The 17,120-nt window shown below is 50.9% G+C and overlaps 1 protein-coding gene across 6 annotated transcripts in view; it reads left to right on the plus strand.

Moving 5' to 3' along the window:
* IL15RA (interleukin 15 receptor subunit alpha) overlaps positions 1-17,120 on the plus strand; it is a 32,759-nt gene that overhangs the window by 10,828 nt on the left and 4,811 nt on the right. For 3 of the 6 annotated variants that reach the window (XR_007131208.1, XR_007131209.1, XM_047755004.1), the window contains exons 1-4: positions 7,588-8,253; positions 10,394-10,495; positions 12,887-13,048; positions 13,615-13,647. Coding sequence is in view for 4 of the 6 variants with exons in the window: in XM_047755004.1 (XP_047610960.1) it covers positions 7,821-8,253; positions 10,394-10,495; positions 12,887-13,048; positions 13,615-13,647 (730 nt within the window). In the remaining 2 variants the exon portion in view is untranslated. Of the gene's footprint in view, positions 1-7,587; positions 8,254-10,393; positions 10,496-12,886; positions 13,049-13,614; positions 13,648-17,120 lie in introns of those variants that run through there. The other 3 variants (XM_047755006.1, XM_047755005.1, XM_047755007.1) reach the window with 2 other exon arrangements.

A 17,120-nucleotide genomic window follows, 5' to 3' on the forward strand; every position in this document is an offset into this window, starting at 1 on the left:
ATAAAAAGGAGTGAGAGAATATAATAGATAATTGTATGACAACAAATTGGATAACTGAAATGAAACTGACAAATTCCTAGAAATCCAAAACCTACCAAAACTAATTTTTTTTTTTGTCTTTTTGCTATTTCTTGGGTCGCTCCTGTGGCATATGGAGGTTCCCAGGCTAGGGGTCTAATCGGAGCTGTAGCCACCAGCCTATGCCAGAGCCACAGCAACACGGGATCCGAGCCACGTCTGCAACCTACACCACAGCTCATGGCAACGCCAGATCGTTAACCCACTGAGCAAGGCCAGGGATCGAACCTGCAACCTCATGGTTCCTAGTCGGATTCGTTAACCACTGCGCCACGACGGGAACTCCTCAAGACTAAATTATGAAGAAATAGAACATTTGAATAAACCTGTAACTAGCAAGGAGAGTGAGTCAATAATAAAGGAAAATCTCATGAAAAGCCCTGGGCCCAGTGGCTTCACTAGTGAATTCTATTCAACATTAAAGATCTAGGAGTTCCCGTGGTGGCGCAGTGGTTAACGAATCCGACTAGGAACCATGAGGTTGCAGGTTCAATCCCTGGCCTTGCTCAGTGGGTTAAGGATCCAGTGTTGCTGTGAGCTGTGGTGTAGGTCACAGACACGGCTCGGATCCCACGTTGCTGTGGCTCTGGCTTAGGCTGGCAGCTATGGCTCCGATTAGACCCCTAGCCTGGGAACCTCCATATGCCACGGGAGCGGCCCAAGAAATGGCAAAAAGACAAAAAAAAAAAAAAAAAAGAAGATCTATTATCCATCCTTCTCAAATTTTTTCCAAAAAGTTGAAGAGTGAACACTTCCTAGCCCTGAGTCCAGGATTTCCCTGATACCAAAGTCAGACAAGGACGGAATAAAGAAAGAAAAGCACATACCAATATCCCTTGTGGACATTGATGTGAAAATTCTTAACAAAATCCTAACAAACTGAATTTGGCATATGTCAAAAAACATTATAAACCATGACCAGGTGGGTTTATTCCTGGAATGCAAGAATGGTTCAACATATGAAAATTGATAACGCAATATACCGCATTAACAGAAAAAAGGGAAAACACCACATTATCATATCGACTGATGCAGAAAAAGAATCTGACAAAATTCACTGCCCTTTCATAATAAAACACTCAAAATACTAGGAATAGAATAAAACCACCTCAATATAATAAAAGCTATATATGAAAACCCACAAGGAACATTATACTCAATGGTGAAAGACTGAAAGCTTTTCCTCTAAGGTCAGGAGCAAGGAAAGGATGCCGGCTTTCACTACTTCTACTCAACAGTATTAGAACAGTTAGTCAAGGAAAACAAATAAAAGGCATCCACGTTGGGAAGAAATAAAATTATCTCTATTCGCAAAAGGTACAATCTTATATGCAGAAAACTCTAAAGGTTATACACGCACCCACATTAAAATGTTTGAAGTAATAAATGGACTCAGCAAAGTAGCAGAATACAAAGTAAACACATGAAAATCAGTTGCATTCCTATATTCTAACAACAATTTGAAGAGGAAATTACAAAAACAATTCCATTTACAGTAGCATCAAAAAGAATAAAATACTTAGAGATAAACTTAAGGAAGTGAGAGAACTGTACAGTGAAAACTACAAAATATGCTGAAAGAAACTGAAGAAGATATAAATAGATGCAAACACATCCCATATTCATGGATTGAAAGAATTAAGATTGTTAAAATGTTGACACTACCCAAAGTGATCTGCAGATTCAATATATTCCCTTTCAAAATCCTAATGATTTTTTTGTGGAAATAGAAAAAAACCCATCTTAAAATTCACATGGAATCTCAAGGGGCCCTGAATAGTCAAAACAATCTGGAAAAAGGAAACTGGAAGACACACTTCCTGATTTTAAAGCTTACTATAACGCAACAGTAATCAAAACGGCGTCATGCTGATAAAGACAGGCCAGTGGAATAGAATAGCCTAGAAGCAAACCACTGCATATACTGCCAAGTGATCTTTGACAAGGATGCCAAGATTATTCAATTGGGAAAAGGAGAGTTTTTTAATCAAGCGATGCTGGGAAAACTGGACATCCGTATGCCAAAGAATGAAGCTGGACCCTTACTTCACACCATACACAAAAATTAACTCCAATTGGATCAATAAGATCTAAAATAATGGAATTCTTAAAATTAAGAAACCATAGGACAGGAGTTCCCTTCGTGGCGCAGTGGTTGACAAATCCGACTAGGAACCATGAGGTTGCGGGTTCGGTCCCTGCCCTTGCTCAGTGGGTTAAGGATCCAGTATTGAGGGAGCTGTGGTGTAGGTTGCAGATGCGGCTCGGATCCCACGTTGCTGTGGCTCTGGTGTAGGCCAGTGGCTACAGCTTCAGTTAGACCCCTAGCCTGGGAATCTCCATATGCCACGGGCGTGGCCCCTAGAAAAGGCAAAAAGACAAAAAAAAAAGAAAAAGAAACCATAGGACAAAACTTCATGACACTGGATTTGGCAATGATTTCTTGGCTTTGACACCGAAGGCACAGGTAATAAAAGAAAAAATAGATAAATTGGACCTTATGAACATTTCAAAATTTTTTGCATTAAAGGCCCTATCAAGAGAGGAAAAGATTAACCCACAAAATGGGAGAAAATATTTGCATATCAAATATATGATGAGGGGTTAATATCTAGGATATGTAGTTTCCTAAAACTCAACAACAAAGAAACAAACAGCCCTATTCAAAAACTGGTAAAGGACTTGAATATACATTTTTCCAAAGAAGATATAAAAATGGCCAATGAGCACGTGAAAAGATTCTCAGCACCACTAACCATTAGGAAAAGGCAAATCAGAATTTCAGTGAGATACATCTCTTACCTATTAGGATTACTATTATGAAAAAAAAGAGTTGGAGTTCCTGTTGTGGCTCATGGGAAACAAATCCGACTAGTATCCATGAGGATGTGGGTTCGATCCCTGGCCTGGCTCAGTGGGTTAAGGAGCCGGTGTTACTGTGAGCTGTGGTATAGGTTGCAGACATGGCTCGGATCCAGGGTTGCTGTGGCTGTGATATAGGCCAGCAGCAGTAGCTTGGATTTGACCCCTAGCCTGGGAACTTCCATATGCTGCGGGTGCGGCCCTGAAAAGCAATAAATACATAAAGAAAGTGTTTACAAGGATATAGAAAATTGGAACCCTTGTGCACTGTTGATGGGAGTGTAAGTTTGCACATTCACTGTGGAAAACAGTCTGGCAGTTCCTAAAAAAAAAATAAATAAATAAATAACAATAGACTTGCCATATGTTCCAGCAAGTCCACTCTAGCTACATACCCCAAAGAATTCAAAGCAGGATCTCAAAAAGATATTTGTACACCCATGTTCAGAGCAGCATTATTCAACAACAACTAAAACCTGGAGGCCATCCAAGTGTGAACAGATCATCAAAATGTGGTATGAACATACACTGACTATTATTCAGCTTTTTAAAAAGGAGATTTTGCGACGTGCTATGATATGGAGTCCGCTAAGAACGTTACGCTGCGTGAAATAAATCAGTCACAAAAAGACAAAAGTAGCTTTGAGCAAGCTGTCTTTTCGATCCCAAGGAGATGGACTGGTCCTGTGAATCACTGTGTGAGTGGTCTCCGGAGCGCTGGGATGCTGGTTCGCTCCCCAGCCCGGCACAGTGGGTTAAGGACCCTCCTTGTGAGGTTTCAGGATAACGCGTGACAGATGCCATCCGCCCCGCAGAGGTTCAGCACTTGATGCTATGGTCTCACAAGCTCCTCCAGGCCCAAGACAAGGATGCTCTTAAGTCCAAAGAGCGGACGTGGTGGGAGGAAGGAGGGGGAAGGCGAGGAGACACCGGTTAGATACTCTCCTACCCACTAAACCCAGTCTCTGCCTAGCCTCCTCCCCTGGGGTCCCCACGCCTCTTGATCTCTGGAGTTCCTGGCGTGCGGCTGGGTGGAGAGTGTCCAGTCACCAGGGGTGTCACCTGAGAGGTCCAAAGGTCCAAGGTTGACTCAGGCTCCCTCGGAAGGAAGGAACCTGTTATTCTCGAGCAGAGTCTAGTATTTTATGGGACTATTCATTCTGGTCTACCGTCAGATGTGTCCAGAATTGAGTTTTATGGTCGTTCCTCTCCACTCCGCCGCCCCCTCCACCTCGAAGGATTTTCCCAGCTTTGTTAACATAGAGCAAAGCACCACCGAGGAAGACTGAAGAGGTGGGTAGCAACGTTTTTAAGATTTAATTTAAGATTTTGCAGTGTGGTGCTGCCAAGGCAAACACACACATACACACCCCATTTCTGAGATGGAAGTGGGGGCATCAGATCCCATGGAAAAGTATTAGAACAGGAGCTGCCACTGTGGTGCCACAGGTTGACGGCGCCTCTGGAGCGCTGGGACGCAGGTTCGATCCCAGCCGCAGCACAGTGGGTTAAGGTGCTGGCATTGCTTCACGCCGCAGGTGCGTCGTACGTTGCAACTGTGGCTCGGATGTGATGCCTGACCTGGGAACGCCATGTGCCGTGGGGTGGCCAAAAACTGAAGAAAGTATAAAAAGGCATCCAGTGGCCGTCTCTCCCACCTTGTCTCTCAAGAGTTTCTCATGTATGCTTTGGGAGATTGTACGTGTAGGAATAGAAAAGTTGGGTTACAGGTATTGCTTCTTTTTTCACTGAGGGTAGCATGTAACGCCGAGTGGTCTGTTCCTCTTCTTCTGGACCTGACAGTGTCTTGGGCTCTCTCCGCATCAGCATATAAAGAGCTTTCTGTGCCTGCTGTAAAGAGCTGGGTAGTACCTCATTGTGCGTCCGTGCTGAAATTTATACTGGAACTTGCTTCGACTCCTACAAGGTGACTGGCAGATACTGGCTGTTGCAACAGATAACTGTACACACACTGACATCATGAATTTGCCAGGAGGCAAGTCCTTAGAAGTGCAGTTGCTGGGCTTAAAGGTGTGTGTTGTAACGGCCTTTCAAGGAAATGCTGAGAGAGCTGTGGGATAGACCCTAGAAGCGGAACTGCGGGGTCAAAAAGCATGTGGACTTAGATGCAAATATGCCCTCCCCAGGGGCTGTGTGAGCGACAGGGAAGCCATGGCCTACTGACCAGCTCGTGGCTCTTTTCCAGCTCGGGAGCTCACCGTGCTGCCCGTGTAGTCGTAGCTCCCATTTCCTTCATCGTGGATGAGGCTGGGTATCTTGTTCTCTATTTAAGAGCCACTTGTACTTCCTTTTTTTGTGAGCTGCCCTTGCCTATCCTTTTCCTGTTTTTCCAGGGTTTTGGTGTCTTTTCATTGATTTTCAGGAGCTCTTCACATGGGAGATTTTAGTCCTATATGATAGGAGGTGTCTTTGTTTTTTTGTTTTGTTTTGTTTGTTTTTGTTTGTTTGTTTGTCATTTTGTCATCTGCCTTTTGACTTTTGAGTTTTGCCAGGTAGAAAGGTTTTTCTCTTCATGTGACTTTTTTAAAAGGGTGTGATACTTTTGTCAACCTCAATTACCCTGAGGGCTGCACTGGTTCTGCGCTGACTCACCGGGCAACAGGTCCTGGAAAGAAGGGCAGTGGCTCGTCTCAGGGCCACATAGCACAGGGCAAGCTGTTCCGGTAACAGGTCAGAGAGTAAATAATTTAGATCTCCCTTGCAACAACTCAGCTCTACCACTGCAGGCTGAAAGCAGCTACTTTAAGAGAGCGATACCTAGATGAATGAGTAAGGCTGTGTGCCAATAAAACTTTATTGACAGAAGTAGATGGCGGGCCGGATTTGGTGCCTGGGTCCTAGTTTGCTGACCCCTGGCACAGAGGTAACGAGGGGGCCTTTCTCCTCTAGTCTGGGAATAAAACGGCCACTATATTCAGTTTCCCCCTGACTCACTTTGCTTATCACCAACCTTCTTGATGTCCCAGCTGTGCTCCCCAGAGACTTAGGCAGGTTTCCCGACCTGGAACCCCGAAGCCCGCGCCTCACGCAGTGGTGGGCAGCCAAGCACCCGGCCAGTGAGCCGCTCAGCACAGACACACACTCTACAACCATGGAGCGGCGGGGGGGGGGGGATGGGGGGGGCAGCATTTTCTCGACATCCCTTCAAGCTCCAGGACAATGGGAAGTGCTGCTGGGGAACTTCCCTCCACAGGAGTTTCTGTCCATCACAGCCCACTCTCAGCTCCCTCCACTGCCTCATGCAAGGCCTGGCCTAGAAACCAGCTCCTGGCCCTCCCCACCCATATACTGAGTTAATACGAAAAAGAGCATCAGAAAATCACACGACTGTTTCAAGTAGCTAAAGAAAACCTTGCTTGTTAACTTGAGGGGCAAGAGACCCTTTGTTTCCGGCTTTAGATGAGACCCCTTCTTAACCAAGGCTATAGTTTGGAGGAAACCTATAAAGCAATACACGGGCTGGGTATGCCCCTTTTATGAACTAAAGACCCTCTGGGGGTTTCTTTCTAGAACCCCAGTCTACAAAATTGGTGCCCAGGAGGATATTATTTCAACTACTATCAAGGCCTTATGAATAGATGCTTTCCTGGGATCCAGAGCATTTTGCATGACAAATAATACCAATTTCATTTTTGCCTAGCAAAGCAAAAAGCTTTTCTTTTTTGCAAGTTTTGTGCTTATATCACGTAGGGAGGAAGTCCCAAGTACTCTTTCAATTCACTGAAGGCGAGCTGCTTTAATATTTATGTCACACGCCTTTATACAGGAAAGCGAAATGATCAGCAAAACTTAACAACAAGAAAAAGTCAATAACAAACACGGGCCCTTGAAATGGAAACGGCCAGCCTCTCAGTCCCTCCTTTTCTTCTGAGGCCAGTGCGCCCCGGAGGCTGACGTGTGAAACCTGCCGCTTGCGCAGCTCGGAGCCCCACGGCCAGGATTTTAGCTGAAGTTTTAGAGTCTGAGTCCAACTCCAGCTGTCACAAAAGCCGAGGCCTATGGGGCATTAGATAAGCTGATTACACGTGTACCCAGGAAGCAGGCTGAACTCGCTTATACGAGAAGGTCAGACTGAAGCCTGCTGTTGAGGAAGAGAGGTCAACCTTCACTCTTTGAACAAGAGGTTGGTGAGCACCTGCCAGGTGCTGGGCTCGGGCCGCCCACCCAAGCGTGCCATGCAGATGGTGAGACGTACGTTCAATATCTTGCCTCAACATCGTAAATACAACTGTGACAGCAACTGCAGAGGAAAGGACGTGGAAATCTGAGACCCTGCCCACTGTGGGGGTGAGGGAGGGCTCTCCTGAGGCTGTGACATTGAGCCAAGCTGGGAAGGGTGGCAGGAGGTGGCCAGCCAAGTGTGGGGTTGGGGGAGGCGTCGGGGGACCAAGGCCAGTGGGGCAGAGGCTGGCTAGAGAAGCAGGGCCAGGCCCAGTGGAGCCTTCAAGCTTCTGCAGGGAGTTCCCGTTGTGGTTCAGGGGGTTATGAACCCGACTAGTGTCCATGAACATGGGGGTTCGATCCCGGGCCTCGCTCAGTGGGTTGAGGATCTGGCGTTGCTGTGACTGTGCTGTAGGCCGGCAGCTGCAGCTCCGATTCGACCCCTGGCCTGGGAACCTCCCTATGCCACAGGTGTGGCCCTGAAAAACAAACAGTAATAATAGTAATAATAATAAGACTTCTTCAGGATTGCACCTCTTAATCTAAGAGCAGCGGGCAGCTGGGAAGAGTTATGTCACGACTATGCATCTCTCAAGAGGATGCTGGCTGCCTGGTGGACATGGATTAAAGGCTGGTAGGGAGAGGAATCGTGGGCTATTGTTGTTCAGGCAAGAGACGTTGGCGGGGGTTGGAGACTGATGGGAGTAGGGGGCGAGGGGGTCCTCCCTGGTGACCCCCGGTCTTTAGGTAAGCTGGATGGCTGGCACTTAAGGCAAAGCTCCTGGAGAGCTTCTAACGGCGAGCGCTCATATTCAACACCTTCTATGGGCTTAGAATCTGGGGGCACCCCCAAGACCCCTGGGATAAGCCAGACTCTGGCCCCCCGCGAGCGGGCTGAAGCCGTCGGCCACTCCCCTGTTACTCGCACTTTTGCAGGCGTCACGTGCCCGCCTCCCACGTCCGTGGAGCATGCAGACATCCGGGTCAAGAGTTACACCCTCAACTCCAGGGAGCGGTATGTTTGCAACGCTGGGTTCAAGCGGAAAGCGGGGACGTCCAGCCTGACGGAGTGCGTGTTCAACGAGACCATGAACGTGGCCCACTGGACCACTCCCAACCTCAAGTGCATCAGTGAGTAGCTGTCCCTGCACTGTCCCACTGTCCCCTTCGCCACGGCCATGCAGAGAGCAGAACTGCAGTGTGCGCAGCTGCAGTGTGAGGGGCCTCGAGATCCGGGTTGAGGTCTGAGGCCCAGTAAACCAGTGTGCCTCTAAACACCACCTCTGGGAAGGGGGATGCATGGGCATTGGGGTCACACACAGTTCCAGGTTCAAATCCTGACTCTGCCACCTACCCTCCATGAGATCTCGGGCGAGGGCCTTAACATCTCGGAACCCTTGGGTCCTCATATAAAAACTGGACCTGATGCCAACCCTGTGGGTTGTAGGAGGATTAAGCGAAATCTGGTACGTATTAACTAGCATTAGCAACAATGCTTTAAGACCATAGTAGCAAGAATTCAGCCACAGACAAAAGTATATGCTCTCTGGAGCTCCCGTTGTGGCTCAGCAGAAACGAATCCAGCTAGGAACCATGAGGTTGCAGGTTCAACCCCTGGCCTTGCTCGGTGGGTAAAGGATCTGGTGTTGCTGTGGCTGTGGTGTAGGCCGGCAGCTGTAGCTCCAATTCGACCCCTAGCCTGGGAACCTCCATATGCCTAAAAAGCAAACAAACAAACAAAAAAAAAGAAAGAAAAGAAAAGAAAAAAAAGCATGTGCTCCCAGCATGCCTGATTCCCAGAGAGCTTTCCCAACTCCTCCCTGGCAGACAGGCTGCAGGGAAATCACACCCAGCTTGGCCAGTGGTACCCGGCTTGGGGAGGGCTGCGGAGACGCACAGAGCAGAGACCCCTTTGGCCCAGTTATTGCATCTGGGGTCCAGCCAGCACCTCAGACCAAGTGTGAGGGAAAGTCATCAGAGTCCATTTTTCTTTCTTTTCTTTTTTTTATTATTATTATTATCGTTATTGCCTTTCAGGTCCACACCTGCGGCATATGGAAGTTCCCAGGCCAGGGGTCCAGTTGGAGCTGCAGCTGCTGGCCTACACCACAGCCACAGCAATAGGAACTCCCATTTTTCTTTAACCATCCATAACCGGATAATCTCGCCAGACACCAAACAATCTCGAGTGGAAGCGGATCGTGCTATTTTTCAGGCACACGAAGCCCCTTACTCTACAAAAGAGAGAGACTGACCCACCGTCTTTCACAAGAATTATGACTTAGCAAACATTTACTGCACACGTGGTGTGTGTCCACCTGTGATACTTTGTCACAGGTCCTCTCTGGGAAGGCCAACCAACAAGGCCGTTCAACAGCAAACTCGCGGCTGTGGACTCCTTGAAAAGCCAGATTCTCCCATGGTCTCTGTCGGGCTGGATGCCCCCTGCCCCTTGCCCTCCCCCTGCCTGGCCATCATGCACCATCAGAGGTCGGGCGGCCCTGCGCCTGTGCAGAGGCGTCTCTCGGCTGGGAACAGGGTGACAGGGCATCCCGTGCCGTTGCAGGGATGAGCCAGGTGAGCACAGGTATGAGCAGTAACTGCGGGGTGAGGACAGGGATGAGTACGGAGGACTCCCCCCCAGAACCTGTCATCCAGGGGCAAAAATAGAGGCTCTCCACCATTGGGAACCTGACTGTCCCTTCAAATTCCAGTTCCTTTGGGTGAGTGACTCGAGGACAGAGAAGAGCTTCAGGCTCTGAACGGAATGGGGCAGGTTGTGGGGGATGGAAGAGGAAAGAAGGGGGCGGGGCCCAGAATCAGAGGCTTTAGGACTCAACACGGCGGTGGTGGGGGGAGCTTTAGGTCTCATGCCCCCAAGACCCCACCTCTTACCACCACCAACCGCCTCCCTCACTCCCCCGACCTCTGGGGCCAAGAGCAGTCCACCGAGTGATCAGCTACTTTCCTGGGCCACAGCCGGCGTTGTAAAGCTGGGCTGATGTCACTATCATTCCAGCCCAAAATGGAAAGACGTCACTTCTCCAAAAGCCTAGAGAGCAACTGCTGGCGGTTTGTTTGCGCGCGCGTGGGAATTGCGGAGTGGAAAACAGAGACACACTCTTTACGTCTTGTGCTTCCGGCCCCGCCCGAGAAGCCGGCCATGTCCATTCTCCATTTGCCTGTTTGTGTTTTATCTACATCCAGTTCTGAAGCCACCCCAGCTCCCACCCTCGGGATCGTAAATGCTGTGTGGTTGTCCTCTCTCCAGGAGACCCCGCCCTGACTCGCCAAAGGCCAGCCTCCACGGCATCCCCGGCATCCCCGGCAGGGGTGGCCCCAGAGCCGGAGAGCCCCACCCCTTCTGGAAAAGGTAGGAATGTGGGAGACGTTCTCAGGACCCCTGTCCCTGCTGCCGCTAGGTCCCCAGAGAGGCTTCAGCTTCGTGGACCCCTGCCCGAGTCCCACCGCAGACTTCAGGAAGAACATGCAGCTCTTCTTCAAGCCAAGAATGAGACTGGATGCTAGTTTCATTCCCCCGTCTCTTTTGGGCTTTTTTAGGGCCACACCCGTGGCATATGGACGTTCCCGGGATAGGGGGTCAAATCGGGGCCACAGCTGCCGGCCTACCCCGCAGCCACAGCCATGCCAGATCCTTAACCCACTGAGCAAGGCCAGGGACCGAACCGGCATCCTCACGGATACTAGCTGAGTTCTTAACCCGCTGAGCCACAACAGGAACACCTCATTTTCCCTTTTAGACCAAAGTTTCCTGATAGGCGCGCTGCATGTGTGCATAATTAATAACGGTTTCAACGCCACTCTAAATAAGCCAGATCACATACTGCTGTAGACATACAGCCTCAAGAACCGGGGAGGGTCTGAGGTTTGGCCTGCCTTCAACATGAGCCTTCCTGCGTCTCGTGGGCGCTGGCAGAAAAATGACCCTCCTGGATCACAGATGGAGGACATTCTCACCCGGCACAGCAGGCAGCAGGACCATCGGCATCTTTCGCCACGTCCCCAGTCCCCACGCCCCTTAAACAGACCTAAACAGATGCTGGTACAGGCAGTGCACGTCGCTGAGGGGGAAGCCTGTGCAGGGAAGCTGAGTGTTTCACTGCTGGCGTGAACACATCTGCCCTGTGTTCCGGGGGCGGGGGGGGGGGGGCAGGCCCTGTCTGAGCAGCCTTGAAAAGACAGTGCCTCTGCTGGATGCCCAACTGGGAGGGCCCCGTGCCGAGCTGGCTCCCAGCAGCCCCCACTGCGACTGCATCAGTACAGACGCAGGCGTGAAGCTGCCAGGGTTCTGCGTTTCTTAAGTAAACTCTACCCTAGAGTTCCCACTGTGGCGCAGCGGGATCGGTGGCATCTTGGGAGTGCTGGAACGCAGGCTCGATTACCCGCCTGGCTCAGTGGGTTAAGGATCTGGTGTTGCCACATCTGCAGCTTAGGTCACAACTATGGCTCAGATCTGATCCCGGCCCAGGACTCTATATGCCGCAGGGCAGCCAAAAAAAGAGAAAAAAGCAAACTCTACCCCAACTTCCCCAGCACCATCCTGAAGTGAAGAAAATCTGAGCTCCTGGATGCTCAGTATCCTGAGACAACGTGCCCTGTATCCTCAGATGCCCTCTCTCGACTCTTGATTTCCTGTGGCCCATTACCCCCTTACCCCGTGTGGGGCCCTTCCCAGTCCCCATCCCTCCCTTCCCCGCCAGGCGGAGCCACCCTGCTGTGTGCATGAGCCTGCTCAGGCCGCCCCCCCTCCCCAGCTGGTTCTTAACAGTGCAGGCTCACTGGGATCTCCTGGGAGCTCTGGGTGGCCTGAGGATGCTTGGGTGGCCAAGGCTGGGAACCAGTGCAGAAGGGCGGACGGAGAGGCCAGAGCAGCGTTGACTCCCGGTTACCATGCCGGCGGCAGACAGGAGGGGCTGGGCCACTGGCCACGTGTACGTGTGGGGTAATCCCAGAAGCCCCTTTGATCCCAGTCACACCTGGTTCAAGGGCCCTCTCCGGGTGGGCGCGCTCTGCAGGGGGCATATCTGCAGAGCTCCTGGGCCCTGCAAGATCCCAACAAGGGTGAAAGGGACTGAGGCGCGCGGGGAGGCGCCCGGGACGTGTGGCAGGACAGCCCAGGATGCGGGTCACAGCCACGCTCGCTCACCCATTTTGCAAGGAAAGAGGACAGCAGAGTTGCACCACCGCACCTTACAGTTTGGGATGGCTCTCGGCCAGTTAGGGACAGGGAAGCTAAGACCTAAAATGCAAGGCAGGCCACCCACCCTCCCCGAGATGGGGGCCGAGCCAGGACTCGCCCTCCACTCCCAGTCTCTGTCTAAAGGTAAGGTGGGCCGAATCTCAGGTTCCCCTTATTTCAGACGTTTTGCCCAAACGTGTGAGAAATGAACGAAAACCAGCATCCCGGGGGTCTCTGGCAGGCGCGGGTCCACTCGTCCAGCAGAGCCGGCTCTCAGGTGTGCCACGTGCCTTTTTCAGTCTGTACCTTCTGGTGCCGGCTTCTGCTCAGACCCTTGGGATCTTTAGGTTATGTGCCCCGTGATGAAGAATCCTAAATCCTCGAGTGTTCCAGAAGGATGATGATGTCACCCACGCAAGGGATTTTCCCCAAGAGCCTGGAGCAACGTGGGGGCGGGGGCGGGGCAGGCTGGGCCGAGCAGGTGCTAGTTAGGGCCGCCCTCCGCCCCAGGCTGAGGCCCTGTTCTCACCATTCTCCTTGACCGTGTCTTGCCCTTCCCTGCAGAGCCAGCTTTGACTTCCAAGTCAGACCCCACAGTGTCTACTCCTGGACCAGGCTCCAGGCTGATGCCGTCAAAACCTCCTCCCGCAGGAACCACAGGCGTAGTCAGTAACGCGCCCCCCCAAGCCCCGTCTCAGACAACAGCCATGGCCCCGGAACACGCTGGTTAGTGCTGGCTTTGCCTGCTTGTGGCGAGGGCAGCTCCCGGGGGCTGCTTCTGAGACGGGTGCGGGTCTGGAGCGAGCCGGGGGCGGGGCATGGCACCCAAGTCAGGAGGACGCGACACAGCCCCAGCCTCCTCACTCTGGTCTCTGGTCTGTGCTCCACCCAGCTCGGCTCGGCCGGAAGAGAAAACCTGTTGCCAACACATGTATTAACCCGCATGGCAGAGCCTTTGCCGAGAGTCCCAGTGATGCTTGCCTCCTCCGGATACAGGAGGATATAGAGAAAGCTTCCTGCAACCTGGAGTCACAAGTGCGGGGGGCGAGCAGGGGCCAGCGGGGGCTGGGGGGTGAGCAAGCTGCATCAGCCGTAAGGGCGCATCTATTCTGAAGCATGGCCTGGCATTAAACAAATGCCCCCCATTCTGTGCTAAAGCGAGGTTGGTTTTGCCAGCGTGAATCTCTCCAGGCTTTAAGGCGGGAGCAAAATTGCCCAGGATCTCCCCTGCTTAGTGAGAACTGCGCGCCTGGGACCACAGCAATCACTGCGCTGCATTCTCTTCTCTACAGGTGCACGACTCAGTCCCAGAGCAGTGGTGGCCGGTGAGTATCTTCCTTTGTCCTGGTGGCGTTTACGCTCAGGGATCCCCGGTGCCAGGGTGCTGGGCAGTCCTGGCCTGTGCCTGCTGTCCCAGCCCATGGTCATCAGCATCTTCCTCTGTCACTCTCAAAGCCATCTCCGTCACGATTAAGTTACACGGTCCCCCGTTTACAGAATTCTGGCTTGACTGCTTAACGTCGATAGCTTCTCACTGCCAGGCTACTGGCATGGAAAACGGAGTTGGTGCCTTAGAGAAAGGGCCTCCCTGTCCGGCTGTTCAGTTCTGCTAAGCGGGGCGAGACTGTTGTCCGGACCCATGAGAAAACCACAAGTGGCAGCAGCCGTCATTAAATGAGGTTCTGCCATAAACTATGTTCATCTTTCACCAAGAGTTTGTACCATTCGCTCAGCAGCGAGAATTCGAGTTTCTCAGCGTAAAAGTCACAGAAGACCCACACGTTAGGGCGAAGAGAAAGTTTCATCGAGTGTAGGGAGGAAAATGGAAGCGTGTTTATACGAATGAAAGAAAGACAGGAAAGGGAGAGACTGAGCAAAAGAGACACTTCTGTGCAAAGAACCATGGAAATATAGTTTTTTTAAAAAAATGAAAACAGGAGTTCCTGTCATGGCTCAGAGGTTAACGAATCCGACTAGGAACCATGAGGTCACGGGTTCGGTCCCTGGCCTTGCTCAGTGGGTTGAGGATCCGGCGTTGCCGTGAGCTGTGGTGTAGGTTGCAGACGTGGCTCAGATCCCTCGTTGCTGTGGCTGTGAAGTAGGCCGGCAGCTGCAGCTCCAATTCGACCCCTGGCCTGGGAACTTCTATAAGCCGAGGGTGTGGCCCGAAAAAAAACTACATAAAACCTGAAGTATAGCTGATTTACAATGTTATGTTCATTTCAGGTATACAGCATAGTGATGCAGTGTTTTTGGAGATCATATGCCTGAACATTAGTGCAAGATAGTGGTTACAATTCCGGGTGCTAAAGAGTAGGTCCTTGCTGCTTATCTATTTCATATGTAGTACTTTGTATCTGTTAATCCCATGCTCCTAATGTATGCATCCCCCTTCCTCTCTCCTTTGGTAAACACAAGTTTGCTTTCTGTATCTGTGATCTTGTTTCTGTTCCCCCTATGTATTCATTTGTGATTTTTTTATTTAGATTCCACATATAAGTGGTATAAGATAGCTGTCTTTCTGTTTGACTTACTTCACCTAGTATGATAATCTCGAGCTCCACCCCTGCTGCTGCAAATGGCATTATTTCATTCTTTATGACTGATATCTCTCTCACACACACACACACACACACACACACCCCTTCATTCATCCCTCAGTGGACACTCGGACTGCTTCCCTGTCCTGGCTGATTGTAAACAGGGCTGCTATGGACGTTGCCGTGCATCTTTTCAAATTAGTTATTTCTGGTTTTTTTTTTCCCAACACATGCCCAGGAGTGGGACTGCTGGATCCTACGGTAGCTCTCTTTTGAGTTTTCCGAGGAACCTCCATAGTATGTGCCCCAGGGGCTGCACCAATTTCCATTCCTACCAGCCGTGTCGGAGGGCTCCCTTTTCTCCACACCCTCTCCTGCGTTTGTTAGTTGTGGCCTTTGTGATGATGGCCGGGCTGAGGTCGTGAGGCCCCTCCCTGCCGTCCCAAAGGACCCTGCATCAGCCACAGAGACCAGCGGCCCCTGGCCACCTTGTCACCCCTCCACCGCAGACACATGGCTGCAGGTTGCAGTCACGGTGGCCTCCTGAGCACAATAACCCTCCTTCCTCCCTCTCCTGGGCCGCCACCCCCCCTCCCCCCACACACTTCCTCTCTGTTTCACCAAATCCTTTTCCTTTTTCTCCAACCCATGGACCCCTCGGGAAACAGAAAAGGCTGGGGGGTGTGGCGGTTGCTCTCCTCATCCATGGCCTTGGTGATTCTGGTTTCAATTGCTTTACCAAATGTGCCAGGATATAACCGGGGAGCAGGTCGGGGGTTTGGCTGCGAGAGGTTGACTTCCAAGTGCTTTGTTCTCACATTGGCTCCAGGAGCCCCCGTCTCACTGCGTTCGCGTCTGCCGCTTTTATTCACATTAATTAGAGACAGGAAGCCGCACTGTGAAAGTGGAACTGCAGTTAACATCAGCTCGCCTTTTCCAATAAACCCCTCCGTGTACAGTAAATGCGGGCCACGCGGTTCGTCCACCACGAGGGGACAACCTCGCCACTGAAACCTTGTCTCTTGCTCCTAACGATGGCTAATGCTAAGTCGGAAAAGAACTTTCATAGTCCCCTGTTTTCTGTTGTTTCTTTCGGAGTGACTCTTCTAGGCTTATTTTCAGTGGGTGGTTTGTTTTCGTAACTTTAGTTTCTCTTCTGATGAGTAGGATCATTGCGAAGATAGCAGGGGAAGAAAAACTCAGACTTTGTTTTTGTATGTTTGGCCTTTTATTAGGGCCGAAGCCATGGCATATGGAAGTTCCCAGGCTAGGAGGGGCGAATCGGAGCTACAGCTGCTGGTCTCCACCACAGCCACAGCAACGCAGGATTCAAGCCGCGTCTGCGACCTACATACACCACAGTTCACGGCAACGCTGGGTCCTTACCCCGCTGAGCCAGGCCAAGGGTCAAACCTGTGTTCTCATGGATACTGGTCGGGTTCTTAACCGTCAGAGCCACAACGGGATATTCATGTCCTCAGGCTCCTTTCCACTGAGCCATGATGGGAAATTATTTTTTGATTCGTTTCTCTCAATCAGCTTTTTCCACTTCTATTATAGACATCTTTCTATGTTAACAAACTCCAATTCCATGGTTGTTCTTTTTTGCTTTTGTTTCTGGTCTTTTTTAGGGCTGCACCCGCAGCATATGGAGGTTCCCAAGGCGAGGGGTCCAATCAGAGCTCCAACCGCAGCCACGGCAACGCCAGATCCTCAACCCACTGAGTGAGGCCAGGGATCGAACCTGCAACCTCATGGTTCCTAGTCAGATTTGTTTCCACTGTTTCCAGATTTCATAGCTTTAAAAGGCTGGAGACTATTCCAGTGTAGGGGTGTGCCACATTTTGTCCAACTAATTTTCTACTGATCAGATTTTGATTAACATTTGAAAAGTTATTTCCAACAGTGGTTCAGGGAATACTCCTGTTGACATAGTTCCCATTTCCTTAGAATCCATTTCTAGCAGTGGCATCAGAGCGACAAAGAGGTGTCTTCTCTACCGCTTCCGTTACATGTTAACAGCTGCCCTGGAGGCAAAACTGGACGGTCTCCTCTCCACCTGCAGGGAATCCAGGTGCTTCCTCTCCTCCTTATAATTTCCGGTCGAGCAGTATCTGAAGGCCGAGCCATGGGTGACGCATCCTTGTGCACGGGCTGCGTGCTGTCGTGTAGGTGCAGATCCAAAGAGCTTAACGGTCCAGGAGATGGAGGTGCCTCCTGGTCCACAGAGAGACGCCTGGGTCCCCAGATGGTCATGG

The sequence above is a fragment of the Phacochoerus africanus genome, chromosome 12 (assembly GCF_016906955.1).
Source record: "Phacochoerus africanus isolate WHEZ1 chromosome 12, ROS_Pafr_v1, whole genome shotgun sequence".
NCBI lineage: Eukaryota > Metazoa > Chordata > Mammalia > Artiodactyla > Suidae > Phacochoerus > Phacochoerus africanus.